This window comes from Diplotaxodon limnothrissa, linkage group LG19 (genome assembly GCF_057381915.1).
Source record: "Diplotaxodon limnothrissa isolate DT_005_m linkage group LG19, D_limnothrissa_male_GT1.1, whole genome shotgun sequence".
Classification (NCBI taxonomy): Eukaryota; Metazoa; Chordata; class Actinopteri; order Cichliformes; family Cichlidae; genus Diplotaxodon; species Diplotaxodon limnothrissa.
The window spans coordinates 29,220,652-29,245,924 of NC_140614.1; the positions used below are offsets into that span (position 1 = coordinate 29,220,652).

Sequence of the window (25,273 nt, forward strand, 5' to 3'; positions counted from 1 at the left end):
ATTTTGCGTTATACTTATAATAAATAAATATGGGCATTAATACCAAATCTGTAAAAATAATAAGTATTCATATCAAAGTATAAAATATTTGTAAAACCCAAGTAAAACTAAACATTTTCAAACAATAAAAACTACAAACTCCCAAACAAAAAGTCAAAACAAAATAAAAACTAGTAAGATAATATAAAAGTATAATAACTCATATTGGAAGATTAGAAAAAACTTTGGATGGCCTTAATTTTTACTTTTATATTCTGATCATAGGGTAGGAATTTGTTGTACAAAACACTAAAAAAATAAGAATTAAAGCACTTCTTAAGTCAAACTGGAGTACCTAATGAAGTGGTCGGTATGTGTACATGTTTATCGCGGGCTTGGTCTCGCGCCTCCCTGACGTCACTTCCCTATACACGCGAGGTTTGTGCTAACGGCAGCTAACAAACCAACTGAACGTTCACTGAGCTCTGTAGCTTAGTCAAATTAATGCGAGGAAAACCCAAGTGACTATCCCCGCGGTAGATGCCGGCTCATTTTTTCGTCAGCGGTTTAAATGCAGCTGCGGCTCTGTGAAAAAGGCTGGTCTGTTGTTGACATCCATAACGAGCACGGATGTGTCGCCAGCCTAACCACAAACGCTTCGAGCTAGCCTAACTTTCTCACGGAAGTTTTCCACCTGGTATGCTTTTCAAGCATTTGCTCACTGTGACGCGGCGTTAGGCCGGACTTAAGTCTGTTACTTAAGAGATTGCGATGAAGCTCCAGTGTGATGTCGAGGTGGTGAATCGGATGCTGCCGACGTTTGGGATGAAAAGTCGAGGCAAAGGGACGAGAGCAGTGCTCTCTATTGGAAAGCATTTGGACAAGACGACTCAGCGCAGCAACATCTACTTGATGATCTGCACAGCCAAAGACAGAGCCGGATCAAAGTACAAGGTATTTTACTCCTTACTTTAAAAGCTATTGTACAGCAAGTACTATCTGTTCAGTCTGGAGCTAATGTTTATCTCTGGGTGTGGTGCGTCTGTTTTTATTTGGTCCCTAAAGTAAGCAAATTACAAGATGATTAAAGCTAATTATTTTATTTAATTTACTCAATTTTTCAAAGTACATTTTAAGACCAGAAACGTGTAATTTACTTCTTCTGGCGTCTGTTTGTTATGTCATGGATGGCATGAGAAGTGAAGTGACGCTATCCCATCATGCCTTGCTTTTCAGACACTCAGGGGGAAAAAGTAAATAAATATATAATGAAACCCAACGGCACGGCTCTAAAAAGTTAATAACTTACTAAATCGTGAAAACTATCAGTTGATCCGGCGACTCAGCATTGTTTAGAATATTTAATAAAGTAAAATATACTTGAAATGTTACGGTGTTGTGCCAAAAAGTGATCGCTGATGTTTATGTGTTTTTAAAATCTAATATCTTTCCTTAAGTTGATGAGTAGACTATAGTCAACTGGATTTAGTAAGGGGGTATATATAAAATAGAGAAATTACCTGTTTTGCTGCTCTCTTTATGACTCTGTTCTGTATTATAGTGGCCACCTACGATATCTTTATAGAACTAGTATGTTATATTTGTTACAATTTCTGCTCTCCTCTTGTTTAGACCTGTTTTGGTAAAAGGCATTTTTAATGTCAGTGACACTTTTTACCTGGATAAATGAAAGATATAGAAAAGCCACTTTGCCAAAAACATATGACATAATTTTTGACTCAAAGTGTATTTATATCATTAATGAGAGATATGTTTTAGATGTGTTTGACAGATTACACCCTAACAAGTCATTTAAGACAGTTTTAATACCAGTAATCTTTTTTTTTCGCAAATACCAGAAAACCACTGCCTGTGCTGTTTATTGGTCAGTGAGAACACACAGACCTTTTATTTTCATTTTCAAGCTCCAGCAGCTAATATATTAATCATTTAGTTTATTGATCTATGACCAGTTTTCATAGTGAGTTAAAGATTGGATCATTTTTCAAATAGAAATTCACTAGTTCCTGTGCACACACACTAAATGATATTTAAGAAAAAGAAAAAAAAATTCCCAAATTTACCTAAAGAACAAACATCAGGAAAATCTCACTGGAAAGTACTGCTGGAGTTAATCAGATCTGCCTTTTAAAATATTCATTATTTTTCCAATAGTGACCTAAACTGGAAACCCTCGTCATATTGTTTTCATTTTGTCAGCCTCTGATGTAAACGTTTGCAGCTGTTGTCACCTAGCTGTTGAATGTTGAAATTCAGTATTCCAGTCTTAACTTGCTTGATGCACCACCGCCCTGAAGTTGTGTAATGTTTTTTCCCACCGCTGAAATTTGACCATTTATTTCTCTTCTAGCTAAAAGGCAACATAGAGAAGTTCTTCACTTGGTTTGTGGAGGAAGGCAAGGCCACTGTGAGATTAAAGGAACCTGCTGTTGACATTTGCTTGAGCAAGGTATGACATAGAGCACACCGTGACTGCAGTCTTAGTAAGGAGTATACAACTGAAGACCCTGAATTAAATTAGAAGATGTATGTACATTACAAGAGTGAAACAAATTGTTTTGCATTAACTGTCCAATTCCACTGTTACATGGTTGTTTATTGAGCTTTTAGTCAGCTAGTTAATAAAAGTTTGACTGTAACATGTAATTTTTACATTGTTTTTACATTTCTCACAGCAGAGTGATGTATTTTATGAGGATGTTTAAACTGTAATATTAGAAAAATACACAAAACCTGCTTCAGCCGCCTAAGCAGTCTTGTTTGAGTCTGTGTAATAGGAAAACTCAGAGGACAGAAGACACTTTGTTTGATTAACAGGCTGTTGTTGGATGTGCCTGGAATAGTCTTAGCCTTATTCTTTTAGTTGGTGTTCAGATTTCTGAGAACACTGAAGAATGAATATAAACACAGAATTCAAGCCAGCAAGTAGGCTTAGCTTACTTCCCTGTCATAGGATCATGTCACTGTATTAAAGCTCCCTCCCCGCTCACTAAGTACCTTGCTAAGAGTCTAATTTTGCATTGTAGTGCTGGCCCTTGGAATGGTTGTTCTCTTTGTCTGTCCTGGAAAAAGAACTTTATGTTCTCTGACTCATTTGTCAACCACAGACACACACACACACACATACACACGTCAGTTTCAACCCCAGTTCATGCCATAGCAGAGAGCTTAGATGACTTATTGTTTGTTTTTCTTATGTTGCACAGCCCTCCGAGGTGTTTAACGCGTCACACTCTTAGAAAGCACACAGCTTCTCACAGGCTTTTAAATTGAGCAGGTAAACATGGAGAAATGTGTAAACCAAACCTCGGTTAACCTGCTTGGCCACAGTTTTGTAAACATTCTACTTCTCCTACAGTAAATGGATTAAATTACCTGTCAGTGCACTGTACAGGTGCACAAACCTGTCTCCAACTCCTCTATTTTCTATCCAACCGACAATCTCTCACTCCCAGCTGCATATAGTCCATCCTGTTCATTCAAAAGAAGTATGTCAGAGCATTCTAGGTCAGGGAATCTGGGTTAGATATTTCAGTGAATCTAGTCATGCACCACAGCGACCTTTGAGGAGCCGTGAAACTGCTGTTTCCTGTTAATCCACTGATCCAGAGTAACTGTATTTATCTATCTCTAGGCCGACTCCAACAGCTTGAAGAACTTTCTCTCGGCGGCTCGTCTGGCAGACAGAGGGAGTGACACGAGCAGCCTTCCTCTGTCCACACTGACTCCTGTTCGCGCCAGAGACGTAGAGCAGCCCAAGAAGAAGCTCGCTATCGTCTCCAAGAAGGATTACCCACTCACCTCCAACTTCCCTCACTCCCTGGAGCAGCTGCAGGTGTCGTACTGCAAACTGTCACGCGTGGACATGCGAATGCTTTCACTCAAAGGTAAATTGATAAATAAAATAAGTGAGTCAAGTTGGTTAAAGGTACCATGTCTCCTTGTCTATGCAAATCCAATAATAAATAGTTGGGTGTAGCTCCAAGTCACACATGGGGAAAAAGCCATTTCAAGACCCCAGACTCCTAAAAAGTGAAAATTTGTGTGTCAGAGTAGACTCTGCTCTCTAAGCTGAGGTGTTTCTGTTTGATTTTTTTCAGCTCTGCGCAAGCTAGACCTCAGTAACAACCATATCAAGAAACTTCCTGCCACCATCGGTGACCTCAGCTGTCTTTCCGAACTCATCCTTCACAATAACCACCTGGAAGCCTTCAGCGAGGCACTCTGTCTGTCCACCCTCCAGCGGACCCTCCAACACCTGGACCTCAGCCAGAATCGCTTACAGACGCTCCCTGCTCAGTTCTGCCAGCTCAGAGAACTCGTGAACCTTAAACTAGACGATAACGCACTCCTGTGTTTGCCGTTCCACATCGGCCGACTCTCGAAGCTGAGGTTCCTGTCCGCGGCACACAACCAGCTGACTGTACTGCCCGGTGACTTCCGCAAGCTGAGTCTAGAGAACCTGGACTTGTTCGGAAATCCATTCATCCAGCCCAACCCTCTGGACCACAAAATGCATCTTACATTCCCACTTCCACTTCAGGAGTTGGCCTCCAGAGCCGTGGCCAATCTCAGGTTAGATTTACATGCTGCTCTGCATCCAGTTTAGACCTCACTGTGGTTCTCTAGCAAGTATAAAACTCATTAATCCTTTATTCTTTCTGTCACTTTACAGAATCCCATATGGACCTCACCTTATCCCTGCTCACTTGTGTCGGGACCTCAAAATAGCCAAGACCTGTTACTGCGGTTGCATCTGCATCAGTTTCTACATCAAGACTGCAGTGAGCATGAACCTCCACCAAGTCTCTCACACAGTTGTGCTGGTGGATGACATGGGAGGCACAGACGCACCGGTGGAGCAGCACTTCTGCTCGCTTTCCTGCTACTCCGAATTCTTAGACAACTCCCTCCAGAGAGGAACCAGATGAGGACGGAGACCTATTTGATCGAAAAACATTGCCGCCTAGAAACCTCTGTGCACGCGCATGTGTGCGCTGCAGTAGGTAGCATTGTGGGATACAGTCTAAGAGTACGTGAAGAGGAAGCTGCAGTGGTAAATGGCTTTGCCGTAGTTTCCTTATGCTGCCTTTGTGTGAAAAGACAATATTAAGTTTGTTGTGTTTTTAAAAAGAGCTTCAAGCTGTTTGTTATATGCTTACATTTATGTTCTGAGGCAGTTTCCGTTTATCAAAATGGGCTCTGAGACAAGCATGAATATGTTACCTCTTGCTCCATCTGAAACAGAGTGGCACTTACTGTACGTTATGATAGCAGGCAGCACAAAACCTTGTGCTGCTGGCAAGTCTCTTAACAGTATTTTTTTTTCCCTTCCTTGTGTTTAAAGAGACTGCAGGTTCACCCACTGACCTACTTCCATCAGACAGGGGAATTACAAGATTAGATAAATTTCCTGAAAACAGTGCCTCAGGGTCAATGACTAACAACCAAAGGGAGGTGCTTTTTACTGTGCAAATGACCCACAATTTTTACATATGTGAAAGATTAAATAAAAGTATTCATTGTCATGTCTTAAGTACTTTATTCTGTTGGATCCAAATGATTTATTCCCCATTTTTGTCACAAGTTTGCATGAAATCAGCAAAAAAGGAACGTCAGGTTTTTAAAAATTACGAGCAATGTTTCTGCATCCTTCACAGCACCATCAGTCCAGCTCGTACATTAGAGTGTTTAGGAAGGTGAACCCAGCTGATGATGTATGATCACTGATTACTATCTCATTTCCATCCTTATCAATTTCCCTCAGTAATACAGGTGGAGGCTTGTTATGTTGTAAGACTGGTGAGATTTGCTCCGTCTGCAGGTCATCTTCATCCATTTCCTGCTTTGCTGAGCCTACAGTGACATCTTCAGAGCAGAAGGTGACCCGCTGGCCCGATTCTCCTCCGCTTGATGTCTTCACGTTACGTGTTGGATGCGTATCCTTGGACTTCACAACCCTCTCAGAAGTGTCGCACTCATCCATAGCTGTTTTTCTGGCTTCGTCACTGGATGTCTGGTTCTGAAATGCTGCATCTTGTTCCATCTGGCACAAAATTGATGAAAGAAGAGGAGAGAAAAATCAGTAGTTTGTAGAAACTTGTACCAACAAACTGAATTTTACAATTGATCTCACCTGCGCCTTTCCTGCTACATTTGCTTTTTTCTTTTCAGTCTTCTCTTGGATATCTGAAGGTTTCATTTTGGATGCCTCCTCCAAACTAGAGGCCAGATTTACATCTTCCTCTCTTATTGCACCATGGGATTGTTCAGTGGAGATTAAAATGTGCTGATTTTCAATCACAAGGCCCTCATCATCAGCCACTGGGCCTCTTTTCAGGGCAAAAGCTTCACACAGAGTATCATCATCCTCTGCTGCTCTGTCGCATCCACCTTCACTTGACTTCTCATCTTCATTCTGATTACCTTGTTTTGCCCATTGCTTCTCCTCTTTTAATTTGTCCTCCTCCTGCGCTTTTCTGCCTTCGTGACCTTCAGTTACTGTTTCCTCCTCCACATGTTCCTGGCCCTTCTTCCATTTTGCCTCATCTGCACCGATCGCCTCTTCCCTAATTTGTTCTCCTTTCTCTTGAACTCCGTCTTCCTCTTTTTCACTATTTTCCCCCCCTTTCTCCTGCATGGGATTTTCAGTTTGTCTTTCTTCCTTTAATTCAGCCCCTTTCTGTAGCTCCTGCTCCCTCTTCTCCCCTTCCCTGTTTTTCTGTTTGTCTTCTTCTTCAACCTCACTTTTGTCCTCCTCGCTCTCATCACAACTTGCACTCTTATTGTTGGCCATTGCTGGCCCTTCAAATAAATCAGGAGGCAAATTATGAGGAAGAACAGGCAGGGTGACGATGAGCTGTCCTCTCTGTTTGTTGAACTTGGCCTCTCCTTTGTCTTCATCCACGGGGTAGGCTAAATATAGTTCCAATCTGTAGGCTGGTTTCTTGGTCTCCAGCAGCAGTTGCTTCTCTTTTACTTCAAGGCTTGTGTCTTTGACAGATTTTAGAAGAGGCAAATCAACAGTCACCACAATCTCTTTGGGCCTGGGGCTTTGGGCTGAGTCTCTAGAGCATCTAAAGTCCTGGAGATCAATAAGTGATCGATACTTTACTGTATAGTTCGGCTTGGTTGGCTCTCTGGTTTTCAGTAAGCTTTGAGGTTTAGAATCAGTACTGTTTTTTGTTGTTCTTGGTGCCTCTGTGGGCTTTGATTGTGTGCTCGGTCTTTCTTCATCTGGGTATGGAAAGGCAAGGGGGTCTGGAGGGTCTGAAGACTCCTTGGCTTTGAATCCAGGTATGGCTTTTCTTATAACACAGGGCTGTGGGGTGCCTTTGTATTTTGTTTTCATTTCTCTCATGTTCTTTTTGTCCAGAGTCACTTTAAAAGTGCCCTGGATTCCCTGGATAGCTATACTGTCCACCATTTCCAGAAAGCTCTTGTTTTTGCTTGCCATGCGGGTAGTGTCAGGGTGGAAAACAACATCATAAATCATCATTTTGTTACCTTTAGGATCTGTGTCCTGCCTCCCAGGGTGCAGACTGTGAGGCAAGGACCAACACTGACCTCTGCGGCCATTCTCCGACACAACCCACTTAGATGAAGGCTTCCCAACTTTATCACTGGCGCAAATGTTGATGAAACATTTCTGCTTGCCGTCCACGCTGGTTTTGATGGCCCTAAACGGTTCCGGGTGGATAAACTCGACGGTGTTGCCTCGCTCCTGCTCCAGGATTTTGATCCCTTCTTCGTACATTTTCCTGTTCTCGGGGTCTGATATTTCTTGGGTGTAATCCCGGAGCATTTCCCGGAATTTCTCGTCTTTGAAAGCTTTCGTAAACCTGTCGACTTCATACGCTGTCAAGTTGAGCTCTTTGAGCTTCTCCCCGAGCTCCATGCTGACACTGGGAGAACAGAAGCGCTAAGCTGAACGTAGCTCGGAGGACAGAAAATGGCCTCAAATTTCCGTGACTTTTAATCTTTGGATAAAATAAAGAGGTGAAATTCAAAACACATTTATCACCTGGTCTTACTAATGTGAAAGATACGCGATATATTTTTCTTCTTTAGGTGCAATAATAGACGGTCCAGCGACAGTGTAGCGGAAGCAACAGTTGTGTTGATGTAACTATAGCAACGACAGACCGGCGCAACCAAAAATACCGACTGATAGGCCCCCCCCCCCCCCCCCTTTTTTTTTTTTTTTTACGGATTACAGGTTAAAATCCAATAATAAACAATAATAAATGTCGTCATTTAACGAATGAATACCAAAAAAATGAAATATGAATGAGAATATGAGACACTTTTAAATCCCATATTTGGGAAATTATTTTGTTAGAGCAGGTGAAGTCATGATGAAATGTGCTAATAATATTAATATCATTATTATTTTATTATCTTTTTATTACTGTGTTACACAATGTGACAGCATGCGGTATCAAAGGCTCGCTATATCTGTCTTAATCAGTGTATTCAGTTTGTTGATGCCACAAGTTCCAACTATGGCAAAGTGCACTGCCTTCCCATCATTTTGCTTCACGTGTACATGTTGAAGGACCTCAGCTTCCTTAGGAAACTCAATGTGGACACTACTCTTCTTATAACAGCCTTTGTGCTGTTCTTTCAGTTCAGCCTGTTGTCAATGTAGACACCCTGGTACTCATCCAGTGTGCTGATGTCCTTGTGCTGAAATGTGCACCGTCTCTCTGATGTTATTTCCATTCAGAAGCTGATGATTCTTGCCAGACCACTCTATCCAACCAATGTGGAAGTATAAGAGTATTTCTGTACATGGCACGACTTGGAGTTGTACTGGAAGGCTCAGGTGTAGAAGGTGAACATGGATGGAGACAGCACACGCTCCCTGTAGAGTCCCCGTACTGCACATCACCAAATCAGACAGAGAAGGTAGTCAGAGATGGTAGATATGTTTTCTGATATTACTACCAATTCACTCCCAAATCTCTTAAACCCAGGTTTGTAACAAAATTGTGTGCAAGCGAGTGACTCTGAATAGGGTTCATAGGCACAGGGTGTTACCTAAAAACACACTGGAAGAGACTTCATCAAAGAAACACCAGATGGACTTTAGTATTAGAGCATTGCAGAAAACATTTCAAAGTTACATTAAAAAATTCCACTAAACTGCTGACCTTAAATGTGTAACAACGTAACGAAATTGCAAAATTTTATTTTAGGTTACAAAACAACATTTACGTGTGTCAAGGTTTGTCTTCCTATTCTCTTCTACAATGAAAAATTCCACAAACATGCCACTGCTACAGTTTTTTAAACAAATGTTTTCCTGACCTTTAATAGTTTAGTCTTTACTGTCATTTCAGAAAAATCTTAATTAACATTTTGATCATTTTTAAAATATGATCTGTTCGGAACTGTGATTAAGGAGACATTGTATAGTAGATACAATTGGTCCCAACAATAACTCCCAGTAATACCTAAAATCTCGTCATTAGAGCATGCCACCTAATCACAACCTATGAATTAAACAAACTCTATTAATTAAAGCTTTAAGCAAATAAATTTGAATAAAATGCATAGTACAAATAATCAATTAGCTACCCTTGAACTCTATACAGTATACTTTTTAATTTCTACTCATTATGTTATCATGTTAATGATGACATAATGGGTAGGCCGCTATTTGTGAAATATCCTTTTTTTTCTTCTTGTTTTCTTGTTTTTTGTTTTTATATTCCGGGCGTGTTTTTTCCATCGTTGCAAGCAATAACATTACACAGTCCCACCAGCAGGTGTCTCCGTAGACCACAGTTCAGGTGGAACTCAGCCAGTTAGTATATCGGTTAGTAAGGCAAATGGGCGGGTGTGCGAGCGAGAGAGGTGATTGGTCGCACCCCCAGCAGTTCCTGTTCCTCACTGTGTGATTGGAAGGGGTGGACTGTTACTAGGTATGGGACCACTGCTTATGAAACTGCGTGTGTGTGAGAGAGAAAGCGGCATCACAAAGAGACAGTACATCTTTATGATTCATAAAAAAATAAAGTTCTAACAGTTTCTCAGAACTTTGCACGAAAAAAGGTCAGGCATGTGACTTTATTCTAAACACCAGTCCACATATGCTAAATACACCAGGGACATTATAATGAACTTAGTAGAGTATTATGCAAGAGCTGTAACTCGTGCCCTCCTTGCTCCCATGTGACAGATCTGAATGTGCTCAAATATGCTTCTAATGAACTCCAATACAGAACAACCAACTTGCCTGTCTGTTCTGACTCATCTGGCTCTGTCTCTGAGCTAATGAACAGGACGCGATGTCCCCAGATGGATTTGCCAAAAGAGCTTTTATAACACCCAGAAAAAAATCATTCAACCAGCAGGAAGCTACCCACAGGCCAGTCAGCACATTTGAAAGAACATGAGTGAGCTTCAGTTGAGGGCGGTGGCGGTAGTGGGAGTCAGCATGACACACACACACACACACACACAGGATGTGGGCAGGCACCACTTTTGTGTATTTGTGCGTGAGATGACTGGGAAAGATTGCTGACTTCATCTTGATCCCACACATGATTTTTTTCATTTTTAGAATATGGGAAAGGTCACAAGACTCACAATCACGACTCATTTACCCTTGTTTTTTATTACAAATATGTATTAAATAATATGAAAAGGTAGACAGGGAGATACAATCAAGGTATAATTATGGTACTGATGATTACTATTCATATGTACATTTCTTTTCACCCATCCCCCCCAAAATGTGACAAATTCATTTCATAGTACAACAAACAACACATTCACATACACGTACATGAATATCAACACAAACAAAGGAGAGGTGCAGAAGGTGAAATGTATAAGACAAAACTTCATACAAAGGCTTTGGCAAGAGTGCATACATATAATCACAATTATATAAACAAAGAATCTTTTAGAGAAAATATGTGTACAAATGAGCAGTAGAGCAGGAAGAGAGTCCAGTGCATGATTTCTTTTTCATTCCCATGATTCAAAAGAACAGCAGTCCCATGTGCTTGACTGCTTCCTGTGTGTCCCTCTGGTATCTTGGGAGTGGGTCGGGTGGCAGGTTGTTCATTGTTTAGTTTGAGCCAACAGGTACCAGCATGCTTAGCGCTGCAATGCCAGACTTCGAGGGAGGGATTTTTCCTGTGGCCATTTTGTTCAAACTCCTGACGTCAGCCTGCCAGGAGGGAATTTTCTTTGTGGTCATGTGGCGGCGGGCGTGTTTGGTCAGGTGATCGCTGCGCATGAACCGCCGGTCACACACGGGACACACAAACTTCTTCTCGCCAGTGTGCGTACGCCTGTGACGGGAGAGCTCGTCTGAGCGGGCGAACCTCTTATCACACCCGTCCCAGCTGCAGCTGAAGGGCTTCTCACCTAAGGGAGGACCAAGTGAAGAAAACAAGTGAGTCACATTGTAGTCTTAAAAACTTGACACATAACTGAGCTTGGCTTACAATAAAACAATGAGCTCACTCTCTTTCCCGACAAGAATAACAAGGTCGGAGAAGGAATGTTTTACAAACAGGATGCAACACTCATTTTCAGTCCACATTCTCACAAGCAACTCTGAAGGCAGTAAACCCCCCACCTGTGTGTGTTCGAAGATGAGCTTTGAGGTGTGAGCTCTTGAAGTATGTCTTCCTGCAGCCTGGGAAGTTGCAGACATAGTTCCTCCTGCGGGAAAAATCCATCTTTGTGGCTGTTGTGGTGCTGCTGGGTCCTGTTGACAAGTACACAGGGGCTGGGGCCAGAGGTAGTAGCTTGGTGTTGCCCAGGGTCATGACAGTCTGAGGGCAGTGGGTACCCTGAGAGACGGATGACTGAGGGAGGACCAGCATCACTGTGCCTTGGGGCACTGAGGAGCCCACAATCAGGGACTGCTGGACAGGGGGGTTGTTAGCTGAGGTGGGTTGGGGGAGGATGGGTGTGGCAGCAGCCCGAATGCCAGAATTGGATGTCTGAACCGCACTGGGGATGAAGGCTGAGATTATACCCGATTGGCTGCTGACAGGGAACATCTGGCAGATGATTTGAGGGCTTGCAACTGGAGGAGGGGACACAGTTGTGGGAACAGGGGGAGAGGGTGGGCTATTTTGCGGTTGGCTGTTGACAGGAGTTAGGGTGGGGACACTGTCCAAACAGGATTTGGGGGGACTGGGTGGCTGCTCTGTTTTTGAAGGTATGAGAGAAGCAGGAGGGGATGGAGGTGTGGTTATCTGCTCTGTGTTTGTGATGCACTGCTGCTCCTGCTGCTGGGAGACCATTGTAGTAGCTGTTACCATGTCCCTAGCTTTCTCTGGATTGGGGGCCACTGGAATGTGGTGCTGGCAGAGGGTTCTATCCGCAGTGTGGCGGATCACGCTTGTCGCCATTGCTTTGCAGGGCTGTGTGAGGGGGAGAGAGGGGGTCTTTTCAGCAACGGTTGCCAGGACAAGTTGCTGTGTGGATGCGACCAAGCCAGAACTTGACTGCGACGCGGTGCCTGATGATGTTTCAACAAAGCTGGGACTGTGGGGCGGGGTCATACACTGCAAAGAGACAGTCAGAGAGTTAAAAAGTGCATCTACTGTCTCTAGTTGCATAAGAACCTACATTTGCAGTGATAAGCATCACAGGTGGCAAGAAGATAAGACATAAGAATAACCATCATAATGAGCTATAAAACAGTGATTTTTATGACCCTGCCTCTGCAAGAAGGAACTCTGCCTGACAGTCAAACACCTAACTGTAACAAGGTTTTTCTTGTTGTAGCAATTGTCAGCTGCCCCAACTTCATATCATTAACACTTATGCATCACAAGGTCAAACCTTTCAGTCCTTTTAGTTCAAACTATGATGAAGAAATGCTGCAGTGGTGGTGCCCATATGTTGGTGCTATATGATATGTCTTACCAGGGAGGAGAAGGACACAAAGTCCTTTGGGGGGTCTGGAAGTTCTGATGGTGGGAGGGAGTCGCCGGAGTCTGAAGCTGGGGTTAGGGGTCTTGGTTTGCAGGTCTTTGGCTTTGGCTTTTTGCGGCTAAAGAAAAGATCTGTGCTCCAACAGCTCATGCACACCAGAGCCTCCGCTGCTTCCAGGTCAGTGTACTCCAGACCAGAGCAGTCGAAACCCAATCCACTAGAGTCAGAGTGCTCGCTGTCATGCCTCCTTCTCTTTACATTAACCTCACAGGCATCCATATTCTCAGTCTGGGGGGGTGGAGAAAATTAAATTACATTTCTGTGTTCAGGTCACTGACAACACACAAAGCTATTTTCCACGCCTATTCCACATTATGTTTATTCAGCTTTTCTCCGATCGCGCTTAGAAGGAGACATTTTTTTATTCTATGAACCCGAATGGAACAAAAAAAAAAAAATTCTATTTCCAGTTATCATCTGCTCAGTCACTCTTCCTGTACCTGAAGTTCCCGGGCCAAAAAGGAGAGGGTGCTGGTGACTACACCCCACCCCATGCACTGCCTCTGGCCCGAAGCCAGGACACCTCCCATGACCAAATATAGACCAAACAGTGACGTGCTGCCGAGATGAGCCATGTGAAATCCCCATAAAGCGGGTTTGCATCAGGAAGTAGGCTTGTCACGTTCCAACTTTTATTATATATTTTTCACAGTAAACAAAGCATATTAGTAATTCTCCACAGAAATACACCCGGACTAAAAAAAATTGACAGCGACAGAGTTGCGCGTGTCGTTGCGTGATATTTTTTTATTTTTCTTATTTTATTTAAGGTTGAATAAAATGCTAAAAATAGTGTTCATGTTAAATATGTTTTTTGTGGCACTATTGCAAAGTTAATTAGACAAAAAATTATAATAAATATACTTTTTTTAAAATGTCGAATTAAGCTTTTCATTTATGTAAGTGCTGAAATGTCAAAGTAAACAAGTGGACGTTAAAAGAATTGAAGTGAAAACAAACAAAAATGTTGCGTAAAGCTAAAGTGACAGTTTAATAAAATTGCCTTACCTCGAGTGAGTCCATTTCGTTGAATTTTCGCGATGGCACTGAGGAATAAAATATTTTGATATCGCGTTTTTGTTTCTGAAGCCAGTTTAGAACAAAGAGACGGCGGTTGCCAGAGCTGCTGCCTGTTCCGATAGGGTTGAGGTCGTCTTTTCTCTGACTGGCTCCCTTTTCTCTCAGCTGTGTGTGTAAAACGTGGGGGGTGAAAAGGAGGAGGGGGAAGGGGAAAAAAAAAAGAATAACAAAACTCACAACACGCAAAGGCGGGTGGCAACACTCCACCAATCACGAGCGTGCGTGTGAAGAGCTTCAGCCAATGGGAGAGCAAAAAGCGCGTGAACAGTGCGTGCTCGCTGGACGGTTGGAGGAAACAGGGTGCGTGGTCGTTGGTGGGCGTGGTCACAGGAGTCAGCAGTGTCAGGGTAAACCCGATGAACTGCCATCCGCCAAACTAGGCGAAAGGTCGTTTCAGTGTATGCTGCATTCATGGGCTGTAGGAATAATCTCTCGGAAATTACACATAACATTAATTTGGAGCTTAAGCACAATGTATGTCCTGGAGAATGGTAAATCGGATTCATTTTAGTATATGTTAGAGTAATATATTATAAGACAAGAATGAAAAACAATGGCCAATAAATGTTCATAAGTGATGACTGGTGATTAAAAATTATTATTTTTATTAGATCTACCTTTCACAGTCTAAACATTTCATCAGACATTTTTAAATATTCAAATAATAGCCGCTATCTCTCTCTTCTTTTTGATATTAAATAAGAAATTGCAGTGAACCCTCTTATATGAAGTTTTAACTGTATTTTTTTCTGCTTTTTTGTGATGCTGTACGATATGTTTTTTAATAATCTAAAATAGAATGAATAATACAGCAAAAAGTCCACGTCTAGTTGATTATTTTTGAAAAGCATTTGCAATAGCTCATAAGCAAGCAAACATTTGAATTTGTAGTTAACTATCTAGAAAAACATTTCAGTAGGCATATTAAAAAAAAGCTTTAAAAAAGCACCGATTTAATTGTGCTTTATACTCAGCTGATTTGACTGAATTTATGGAAATGGGTCTATCTGAGAAAGGTAGCGAAGTCATTTTTACCAGCTTTTCCCACAATACCTTGAATGCAACACGACTGCCTGCCGAAACGCGGGGTTCTGTCTCCCGCGCTCGTGTGTTTTGTTTTGTTCTGCTGTTTTTCAAGGTGTTTATGTCGTTTTCTTGCAGCTGTTAAGCAATTGATTACGTATCAAATTCACGTTTTATAACACAATGATACTCAGCCAAGTTTCCTAAAGCTTGTTGTTGCGATCTTTAACTTTGTTGCCAGAAATAATGTATCACTCCCATGTTTCAGTTTTTCCCCCTCCACTGTAAACTAGGCCATCCAGGAAAACACACCAATTCACTGTCAGTCATGTTTTCCTGTTTTTTTTTTTTTGTCATAATCCTCGAGCCTTCTTTTGTCTTATTGGGTATTTTATTTTTATTGAACATCTTCATACATATGAAGACATGCTATGGCTTAAAATAATTCAAGTCTCCACAGGGCAGTACATGCTTATTTGTCCTGTATGTAGGGCAAAGGGCTTTCTGTGTTATGCATTGTGCTTCTGACTCTAAATATGTTCTGAAAGCTTTATGTAAGTGTGTGCTGCATGTTTTTCCTGTGTCCTATTGTCTGACCATTTGTATGAGCACATCTACATGTAAGAGAAACCAAACTGGTCCTGACCTACATGTGCTGTTAGTTACATCATCACCAACTGTATTTGGACAAAAGGGGGAAAAATGTGTCAGAACTTCTAACAAACTTCTGGAAACCACAATATGAAAAAAAGTAAAAATCAGTGCTTTAAAAGCATTTTCTTGTTGTTGTTTTTATTTTTAGTATAATCACAAACTTTGAAGGGAATAGCAGGTCCACTGTGATTGTTATGATTACCATTGTATTTTATATTTTATTTCTAGTCATTGGTGCTTATACAATAAGAATCTGAACACAGTTTACCTAACTGTTAAGGTGCTGCTTGCTTGCAGCAGGGAGGGGAGTAGCAGGTGTGTCGGCTCAGCCTTGGCAGCGCATGGCTGCTAAGGAGGGCCTGGTCTCGGTATGACTCACATAAGCATGACCTCAGGGAGCATTGAGGGCTTTGGAGCTGCGGTAATGCAGTTTCATTGCCAGCTGTTAGAGAGAAGAGAGGGGAAGAGGGAGGAGCTGCTAAGAAAACCAGTTAGCATGCAGGCATGACAAGCAGCCGGGTCTTACGACAGCAGCCTGTTTGTGGGCCAGTTCACTTCATCTTACTTAAGGGAATCTGGAGGAAAGGTTATGCTGGCCCTATCTGGGCCTCTGCATGCACAACTCCCCTGTCCAACCCCCCCCACCTCAGCAACTCCTGGACCGGAGTCAGGAAATGGGGGAGTTGCCCCAGTGAGGTTAAATATATCACCAGGGGCCACATTTCACTAAGAGCCTCTGAACTTTGACACCCATCCACAGAGAAGGGTTTCTTGTCTAAAAATGTAAAATATCATAAATATCACTCACATTAATCCAAATTTATTCATCTGTTTGCTAAAATATGAGGGTGTGCGCATTCATAACTTCTCTATAAACAAACTTAGCACGATCTCAATTCATTTTTATGGACCTGAATTCAAAGTGAAGCCTGCAAATATGTGGCAAGATTGTTTACCTCCCAGTTAAAGAAGACATGCACAACCAGTTTGTAGTTCTTGCTGTCCTTTGCAGAGCTACGTTGTTGTTTGCAGATCATTGTTGCAGCTCGAATGTTGCAACCCTTGGCAACACTTGCACGGTTTCCTGATAGTCACACACGCTAATGCTAATATTACTCAGAGTGCTTTGTGGGCTCATAGAAACACTGTCCAGCAGTTGCTCCTTTTCACCATAACTACAAACTGGCATCTGGGTGAAAGGACACAATACATAACTACATGGCTGATAAGGAACATTTGCAGTATGTGTTGAAAATGATGAATTACACACTGACATAAAGACACTATTTTACTTTATTATATTTGAAGTTGAGATTTGCAAAGTTATGAGAAAAACGTGTATTGAAAAACAAAGCAAAAGACAGAATGGATGTTTCCTTTAGAAAAAATTATTAAAGTGTGTTTTTGTATATTTTAGAGTCGCTATTTAGTCCATAAATGTATGTTTTTTTTAGCTTAAATATTATTTTGAATGGGCCTTCCAATGGACTCTGACCTGTTTAGGGTGTACACCACCTTTTGCCCTATGACAGCTGGGGAAGGCTCCAGCCCCCCTGCCCCCACAACCCTGAACAGGATAAGCGGCTAAGAAGCAGCTGTATAGTGCTTAACAGATACATTAGACCACACGTCATAAAAACAAGAAAACACAAATATTTTAGAAATCTGTCAAAAATATATTTAAAAATAAATCCTACTGAATTCATTGAACAAAATTCAGGTTTTTGTACACAGATTTGAGCAACTGTACATTTTTGAGAAGTGAGAAATGAATCATGTAGAACATTCAACCACTAAAACATTTTGTTTCTGTTCAGGAATGCAAGTAAATACATTTAATTTGGCATTTTAATTAAAAAAGCCAAATCATTATTTTTTCTGCTTTTTTGTAAAGCAATACATTTGAAAGCTCATGGATAACAACAATTATTATATTTTTAGTATTAAATATATCATTTCAATTGAAGAGGTCTAATAAATTGTTCTAATAATTTTTACAATGACCAGTTATTGTGTCAATTACTGGCACAATTACTAGTTCTAAAGGAACTTCACTGAAAGAATCCTTTGAGCGTGCATGAATGTAAAAAACAAAAACAAAACAAAGCAAAAGCACTGAAATACGACTGAACTCTTCATCTTAATAATCACAGTTGGTATGCAATCGCTCTCAACTTTATTGGAAAAAGAGGAAAAACCAATTTTATTTCCTGCTCCTGATGAAATTTTTTGGTGTTTATTTCCAGCCACAGATGACCTGTAGTAGTCTGCAGTGAAGGATGTTTTATGTACCTCACACCATGTGACTCCTCCCCCTCTCCTCCTACACATAAGAGTGGAGCAACAACAGGGAGTTCTCATCCAGCAGCCGACTCCTGATTGGTCAGAATGGGATTCTGAAGACAATCTGTTGCTATGAGAGACTGACTTGTGTGCTGCAAGCTTGCTGTCTGTTGTCCTGGCAACATGAGGAACAGGAGGCAGGTTTGAGGGCTCCCTGGAGGAGCTTTCCTAGAGGAGACGATCTAATGATGTGTGGTGCCTAATGATGTGGGCTCCATGTTGTTATTAAATATTACACTTTGAATTTTGTTCTGTGCGGCTGTCGGGCCACTTGGTTCTCTGTGCTGCTCTATTCATCATCCCCACTTTCTAACACCTACATTAGTTACATTACAAACTATTTCTGTGCTCCATTGTAAGTCTGAAAACAGCTCAGGTCTACTCAGTGTGTGCTCTATTGAACCTCACTATCCTATGTGCTCTCTGTGTTTTTAAGATATGGACTCCAGCCAATTGTCTTTCTAATTCTGGGCATTCGATGAAACTCAGGGGCATTAAAAGAAATACAGCATCAAAAAAGAATTAATAAAAAACAACTAGCACATTTTCAGGCTCATGAGCAACCCCAAGACCTGGCTATGAGGGCACCACAAGTTACAACAAATACAACACATAACAATATAACAAGTAAAAAACAAACACAATATTCCATACAGACAAGTGAACATAAATAAGTGAATAATGTGCGATAAAAGTGTGCGGCAATCGCACTGACCAAAAAGGCTATTCTCTCACTCCTTTAAAATGGACTTAAACTCCCCCATTGTAACCATTTCTGAGATTTGTATGCTGTTGTGATAGCGTAGGCTATATTGGTTGTGGCTTTTACACAAAGAAACACACAGATAAGAAGGAACCAGCCAAAGCAAAGATTTATAGATAAAAGCCAACCAATGGGAAATTCTGCGGATATGAAGAGATGGCCAGTGATGTACACAATTTCCACAGGCAATAATAAACCGTAAAGAACAAAAGCACAGTATCACAACTGCACAGGCCTTAAATGCATTGCTTTGTGGTGCGGTGAAATTATTTGGAACCTTAAGGAAAAAATCATAATCCTACTTAGGTAACTGTAAAAATGGTTTTGTGCAGAGTAGTCTTTTTCACAATATTAAACATTAGACTGTATCACTGGATCATAATTCATTAATGTATGTATGACTTTAACACTGCAGCAGGAGATAATTTTAATTAGATTTCCACTACTGGGCATCTTTCCTTTTAGTAATAAAGCATCCATTTATCACTGCATCTGGGTTATTGACTGAATTTTGAATTTTGTGGGTTTATGAGTTCTGCTGGTTTTGAGAAGGGACACCCACTTTGGATCCTATCAGTCCATTCAAAGGGTTTTATTAGAGGTAAACAGACCGATAAGAGCCAGACTGGGCCCTCTATCATCCATTCAGATGGATGGCCACCAGCTGTATTATAACAGAAGACTCCAGAATGAAGGGATTATGTAATATTTATAGTCTTCTTTTAGTGATGCAATTTCATATTCCCTGGTGTTTTTAAGTTTCTTTGCTTGATTATAGATGAATTTGGGTTTATTAGTTCCTGTTTGTGCTTCTACTATTGTTTTACTGGTTGTCTTTCTGTGCCTAGTTTGTATGTTTGAATCCTTGTCTCTGTGTCTCTGTGTTTGGTTTTTGGTCTCATGTGTTTTATATTTCATTTGACTTCCCCTGGTCTGATTATTCCAGATTTATTCCCACTGTGTTTCCCACCTGTTTTCCCCTCACCTCATTACCTTGTGTATATATTGTCCGAGTCTCCCTTTGCCCTTTCTTGTGTCCTCCCTCTTTGTAGTGTGCCTCTCCAGTTCCCGTAGAGTAATTTGGGGCTTTTGGTTATTCATGTCAATGTTCAGCCTTAAACCTGAAAACAGTTGTATTCTAATATTATTAGTAGATTTATATCTATATTATATCTATATATGTAATCAGAACTTTTAAAAAATGACATGGAGTATAAACTATAGTAAAGTAGAAGTAGAAAATAGTATAAAGTATAACAAATGTACTATAGAGTAGTAGTAAATTAAGAAGAAAACGGTGCAAATATATTAAAACTGCTCTTCAGTAAAGCACTTGAGTTCCTGTAGTACAGTTTCTGTACTGTAGCGGGAACTCCGAGGATCTCTGCAGGAACAGCCAGCGCAAGCTCGCTTTGGTTCTTCACTATAAGTGTTAGCAACTCTTTGTACCTAAGAATATTTTCTAAGTCTGTTGTAATTACATTTACTAAGCTGTGGTCTGTTGGGTATTAAAAGGAAAAGGATGGTGTTAAAAATGCAATGAACTCATCAGGAGCGGACACGGACAATGTTCATGCAGCAGGGAGAGAAGGGTCTTCTGAAACCTCCTCTTCATCCGCACACTTCACTAGAGATGACTCAGCTTTCCTATGCAATATCTGTTTACAACTCTATACAGCAGTACTTTAAACCCTTCATTTTAACCCTGAACTGCTTGTTGTACTTTACACTTTGTTTACGCAGTCACTTTAGTTGTCTTTTTCGGCTACATTTAATAACCTGTTGTTATCTGCTGTTGTAACAATGCCGTATGTAACTATAGAAATTTTGAAATCCAGTGCCAACGCTTAACTTACTAATTTCAATTTAAATCAATTTCTTTAAATCATATAAGAGAAGAGTTGTGATCAGGAACCACTTTCCTGATCAGTCATCCATACTTACAACAGAAGTTCCTTCATGACACCAGCAGTGGGTTTAATGCAAGACGTTATGCTAACTCAAACTAGTTGAAAGAAAATGTCCAAAACACACATTTTTATTTGTCTTTACAGGATATATCCACTATCATTTATGCAAATTAGTGCATTTCAATAAGAATAAAAATCTCATTGTGGCTTCATAATGTGGTGGTTTACACTTTTTTTCTCCCAGGAGGAGACAAAAATCCCTTTGGGTTTGTGTCAGAAAGAGCATCTGCTGTAAAAAATAAAAATAAAAAAATCGGATAAATCAAACATGTGGAGCTACCTGCTGTGGTGACTTCCTGTGAATAAGGGAACAGTTGAAAGTAGCTTTCAGGGCATTTTAATGAGATCATTTGCATATTCAACATTTTAGAATACAAAAACATAATAACAAACAGTTTTATTCAGTAAGCAAATAATTCAAGTTTATTTATATCGGGCTTCCACAGCCATAAAAAAGTTTCATCATGTGTAATAGTAGAGTTTTTTTCTAATCTATTCTCCTGCAGAATGAGAAAGTAAAAGACAACAGATGGTGGAAGACACTTGAAGGCATCGCAGTGTGGCAACATGGCAACATGGCAACACTGGCGAGGCTGGTTGGTTAAATTCTAACTGAGTGCTTTCTCCTCTTTATAACTGCACAACTGAACCATAAGAGAGCCCCCTCTTTTATGATCATATGTTTAAAGGGATCAGATTGCTTCTGTAGCCACAAATGGTAGTACTGCATGAGTCTACCTACTTACTGACAGCTGTAAGCAGGGCCAGGTGGGTAACTTTGGTGAGACAAAACTGGAGGTTAGAGCAGGTAGCTACTAATTTGCAGGTTTTTGTTTTGGATCCCTGTTTAGATGCTGAAATGTCTGCTTTTGTACATGACCACTAATAAAAATAGACAGACTAAACAACTAAGTTCAATAAGCATGACCTGCATTCACTGGTCTGTCTGCTTTCCAAGGTGTTTGGCTATTCTTTACATAACTTTCCCACACTATAAAACTCAATGCTGACATCATGGCTCTAGTCCAATCATCTTTCTGACCTCCTTCTTTAAGCCAATCAGCCTTCACTCTCAACCTAAATCACACTGCTAATCTCTCATTCTCTCTTGCAGATTCCTTCGTGCAACTTGCCTCCTCTCCATCTCCGCCTTACCCAAATCACTCCATCCAAGCCTCCATGTTATCTTCTCCACCACCAGCTTCTAGACTCTGGGGAGCGGGGTGAGGGGGTTGTTTGCCCTAAATTCTATTAATGCTGGGTGTCTCAGTAGTGATGGACCATCCAAGCTTAATCACTAGATAATAAATTCTGTATATCAATAAATCATGTTCAGCTCCTTCTTATGATCTTTCCTTATTGAACTAATATTAAGAACATTAATTTGCTCCAAAACACACCGATAGAAGCTGTAAGATTGTCTCCACAGACAGGAACAGCAGGAATCAACATCTGCATCTATTGATAACAGGATAGAGAGAAAGACGTTCTCCAAAAGCTGTGCAGCTGATTATAAATGCAGTTATAATTAATGCTGTTATAGCAAGCTGTAGGCTGTTCGCCCAGTTAGAAAGGGTATTTCTGTTTTCTGTGATGTTTTTTTTTATTGGCTGAAGAAAAAGAAAAATATTCCTGTTTGGTTTTGGTTGGTTTGGGTGGGCCAGACAACTTGCTTGCCTGGCAAGATTCAGTAAAACAACCTCCAGGGCTGGAAAATGAAGCAAATGCAAAAGTACCAAAACAAAAAAACTGCCATTAATCTGACCAAGGCAGCTTGAGGTCTATGGACTCAGTGGTCTTTATCAAGAAACGACTAAAAACAATTTTTTTTAGACTTGTGTTTAGTTAACTCTTTTTTCCCCATTTTTAAAAAAATACTCTGTTATTTTCTGGAGGAGCATTTTGTGATCTTAGTCTTGAAAAGTGATATATTTCAATAAGGAGAACTCATTAGAAGGAAATGAACATGATTTATTGATGTAAAGAATTCAGTTTGAGGTATTTGGCGGTTAGACCCCAACGGCCCATCATAGTGGTGATAGGGTTTAGAGCAGGACCCTCCCAGAGTCTAGACGCTGATGGTGTAGATGAAGATGGAGGCTTGAATGGAGTGAAGAGAGGCAGTGATGGAGAAAAGGTGGGCTGCATGAAGTCGACTGCAAGGAAGAATGACAGCTGCGCAGGGAGATTTAAAGTTTTAAAGTCAAAGCTGGCCTGAAGAAGGCCAGCAGAATGCTCACTGGACTAGACCCGTGATGTCACAATTGGCTTGGCAGCGTGGGAAAGTGGAAATGGTGCAAAGCTTAGATTACCTGCCCACAAAGGTTGATTCTGTTCATCTGGATGTAGCGTTTTTTAGTGGGAGAAACGATTCGTTACTCATCCAAGTGACTTCTTCAGTCTCAGCTGACTGCAGGTTTCCCCAATCTTATAAACAGTACATTTGCATAATGAATGAAACTAGCACCACTGAGGGAACAATGGACTGGGAGGTCATTAATATGCAAATTCTCATGATCATTGATTAACAACCACTGATCAAAGATCATTGATCAAAGACCACTGATTAATGGCCATGACTACCATTCACAGAGAGTTGGGGAATGGCTGATGTACACATCCTGGACAGGGAGGAATGCTGGTTTGAGCGCGGAGTCAAGGAGGCAATTTACATGAAAAGGAAAAGACCATCTCTGAATTGAGGAGGGGGCCTAAGGGTACGTCTTTTGCCATCTTACAATTCTGCATTTTTACACTTTCTAAATCACCAAGTTAATACATGCACAATTCTGTGATGCACACTTTGTACTTAATTCAGTGATTTTAGTAATTTACAACTTGACAAGTTGCACATATAAAACATATTCTCACTTACACTTAAAACATGTTTGAAATAAAAGAATCGGTGAAAATGAATCAGTGAAATGTAATGTTTCCAAATGATTTTAAACCGAAACATGAAGGATAACCTGCCTCCGATCAGGTTTGATATAGCTCATTAAGTCATTATAATCGCTTCGTAGTACACCGCTCTGGGTGGTAAACTTTATTTTTAAAGCGTGGGTACTGTGTTTTTCTACATTTTTACAAAAATGAGTAATTTAAATGTTAATTGTAGCATTAATGTATCAAATTTCAGGACCTAGCGCAATCAAAGCATGCCAGCTACTGTATGTGGAAATTTGTGGCCAGGTTTCCGACAGAGAAGCTTCTCTGCACCAGGCTATCCTGTCATGCCCACTTCCTGTCTGCAGGGTTGGAGTTGATGCCCAGACATCTGCTCCTGTGGACCGACAGTTAATCTCTGCCACAGCCCAACAGATCAACCACCATCATATCTGATATTTAATAAAAAACATCTTATTAGAAGAAAGAAAAAAAGTCTTACACAACCAAAACAGCAGCTACAGCAGAGCTTTTATTAGGGAACAAAAACAACAAAAAGATGTTAACTTTGTGTTCCTGAACGTGTAATTTTTGAATAACTTCATATAAAAAGAAAAAAACAACAACATTATATTATGATGAAATAGAAATCTATATATGGTTAAAAAACAATGACCCACATCCATTCTCTTAATAAATATATACACAATAAGTACTGAGATACAAAAGAGAGATCATTTAGATCCCTTTTTTCTTTTTGCTATGTACAAATAAAAAAACAACAACATGATTTCTATAGTGTATGTTATGGCAATTGATGAGATTTGTTTTCTGAATCATCATATTGCACTTCCAGGACAGCCATTACAGACTGTGCTAGATATTAATTGACCTATTTTTACAGCATTTGTGAATCTACTCTAGAGGAAAAGGGTAGTTCTGTTTTTGCAATATTATCAACATATTTAGTGACCATTTAATACTTACAGAGGAGACCATTATTTAAATTGATCTGAGAAAAAGCATTTTTTAATGGCACCTAAAAAAAATCTTCTAGGCTAAAAAAAAAATACATTTACAATATTCTACCAAATTATATGATGGTTTTACACACTAAATACTGCCACGTTTTGTTTAGTATTAATACACTGAACCTCTGGAGCTTCATCAACAATTCAAGGGCATTTTACTACGAATTTCTGGGCGCTAAACTTTGCAGATCATCAGCGCTGTGGCTTTAGAATGGGAAAGATAATCTCTTTCTTCTGATGAATGAATGAACTCTGCTGCTTTGTATAGCATGAGGTATAGCAGCACTTCAACTGCTCTGCAAGCCTGAGCAAAATATACAAAAGCAGGCACTGACATTTGAGGCTCAGCTCATATTCTCACTAAATGCAAAAGTGTCATGTCAGTGTCAAATATGTCCTCACTTGTTAATTCTTATGCACAAACAAACAGCTTTATAATGATCAAAATGTATAACTTACATCTCTAACCAGTATCCGTTAAGAGCTATGGCTTTTAAAAAAAGGAAACAAACAAACAAAAAAACATCTGTTGAACGCTAATACAACACGCA

General features: G+C 40.4%; 3 protein-coding genes across 3 annotated transcripts; 1 reads left to right on the forward strand and 2 right to left on the reverse strand.

Moving 5' to 3' along the window:
- Window positions 1-434: 434 nt before the first annotated feature.
- On the forward strand, window positions 435-5,076 carry lrr1 (leucine rich repeat protein 1). Its single transcript, XM_085343050.1, has 5 exons — window positions 435-933; window positions 2,351-2,449; window positions 3,635-3,887; window positions 4,101-4,575; window positions 4,676-5,076. Exons 1-5 carry the CDS (start codon window positions 751-753, stop codon window positions 4,929-4,931), a joined length of 1,266 nt encoding a protein of 421 aa, XP_085199176.1. The 5' UTR covers window positions 435-750; the 3' UTR covers window positions 4,932-5,076.
- Window positions 5,077-5,665: 589 nt separating this feature from the next.
- Window positions 5,666-7,897, reverse strand: dnaaf2 (dynein axonemal assembly factor 2). Its single transcript, XM_085343470.1, has 2 exons — window positions 6,137-7,897; window positions 5,666-6,046 (listed from the first exon to the last, which is right to left on the reverse strand). Exons 1-2 carry the CDS (start codon window positions 7,895-7,897, stop codon window positions 5,666-5,668), a joined length of 2,142 nt encoding a protein of 713 aa, XP_085199596.1.
- Window positions 7,898-10,616: 2,719 nt separating this feature from the next.
- On the reverse strand, window positions 10,617-14,130 carry LOC146612443 (Krueppel-like factor 11). The gene is made up of 4 exons (XM_085342622.1): window positions 13,981-14,130; window positions 12,904-13,200; window positions 11,600-12,539; window positions 10,617-11,385 (listed from the first exon to the last, which is right to left on the reverse strand). Exons 1-4 carry the CDS (start codon window positions 13,993-13,995, stop codon window positions 11,084-11,086), a joined length of 1,554 nt encoding a protein of 517 aa, XP_085198748.1. The 5' UTR covers window positions 13,996-14,130; the 3' UTR covers window positions 10,617-11,083.
- Window positions 14,131-25,273: the final 11,143 nt, after the last annotated feature.

Excerpts from the sequence above, each read along its gene's own strand:
- lrr1 (XM_085343050.1), top strand. The coding sequence starts at position 751 with ATGAAGCTCCAGTGTGATGTCGAGGTGGTGAATCGGATGCTGCCGACG. Across the intron at positions 934-2,350 it reads GAGCCGGATCAAAGTACAAG|CTAAAAGGCAACATAGAGAA; the intron begins GTATTTTACTCC and ends TTTCTCTTCTAG. Across the intron at positions 4,576-4,675 it reads AGAGCCGTGGCCAATCTCAG|AATCCCATATGGACCTCACC; the intron begins GTTAGATTTACA and ends GTCACTTTACAG.
- dnaaf2 (XM_085343470.1), bottom strand. The coding sequence starts at position 7,897 with ATGGAGCTCGGGGAGAAGCTCAAAGAGCTCAACTTGACAGCGTATGAA. Across the intron at positions 6,047-6,136 it reads ATGTAGCAGGAAAGGCGCAG|ATGGAACAAGATGCAGCATT; the intron begins GTGAGATCAATT and ends ATTTTGTGCCAG.
- LOC146612443 (XM_085342622.1), bottom strand. Across the intron at positions 12,540-12,903 it reads TTGTGTCCTTCTCCTCCCTG|TGTATGACCCCGCCCCACAG; the intron begins GTAAGACATATC and ends GTCTCTTTGCAG. Across the intron at positions 11,386-11,599 it reads TCATCTTCGAACACACACAG|GTGAGAAGCCCTTCAGCTGC; the intron begins GTGGGGGGTTTA and ends GTCCTCCCTTAG.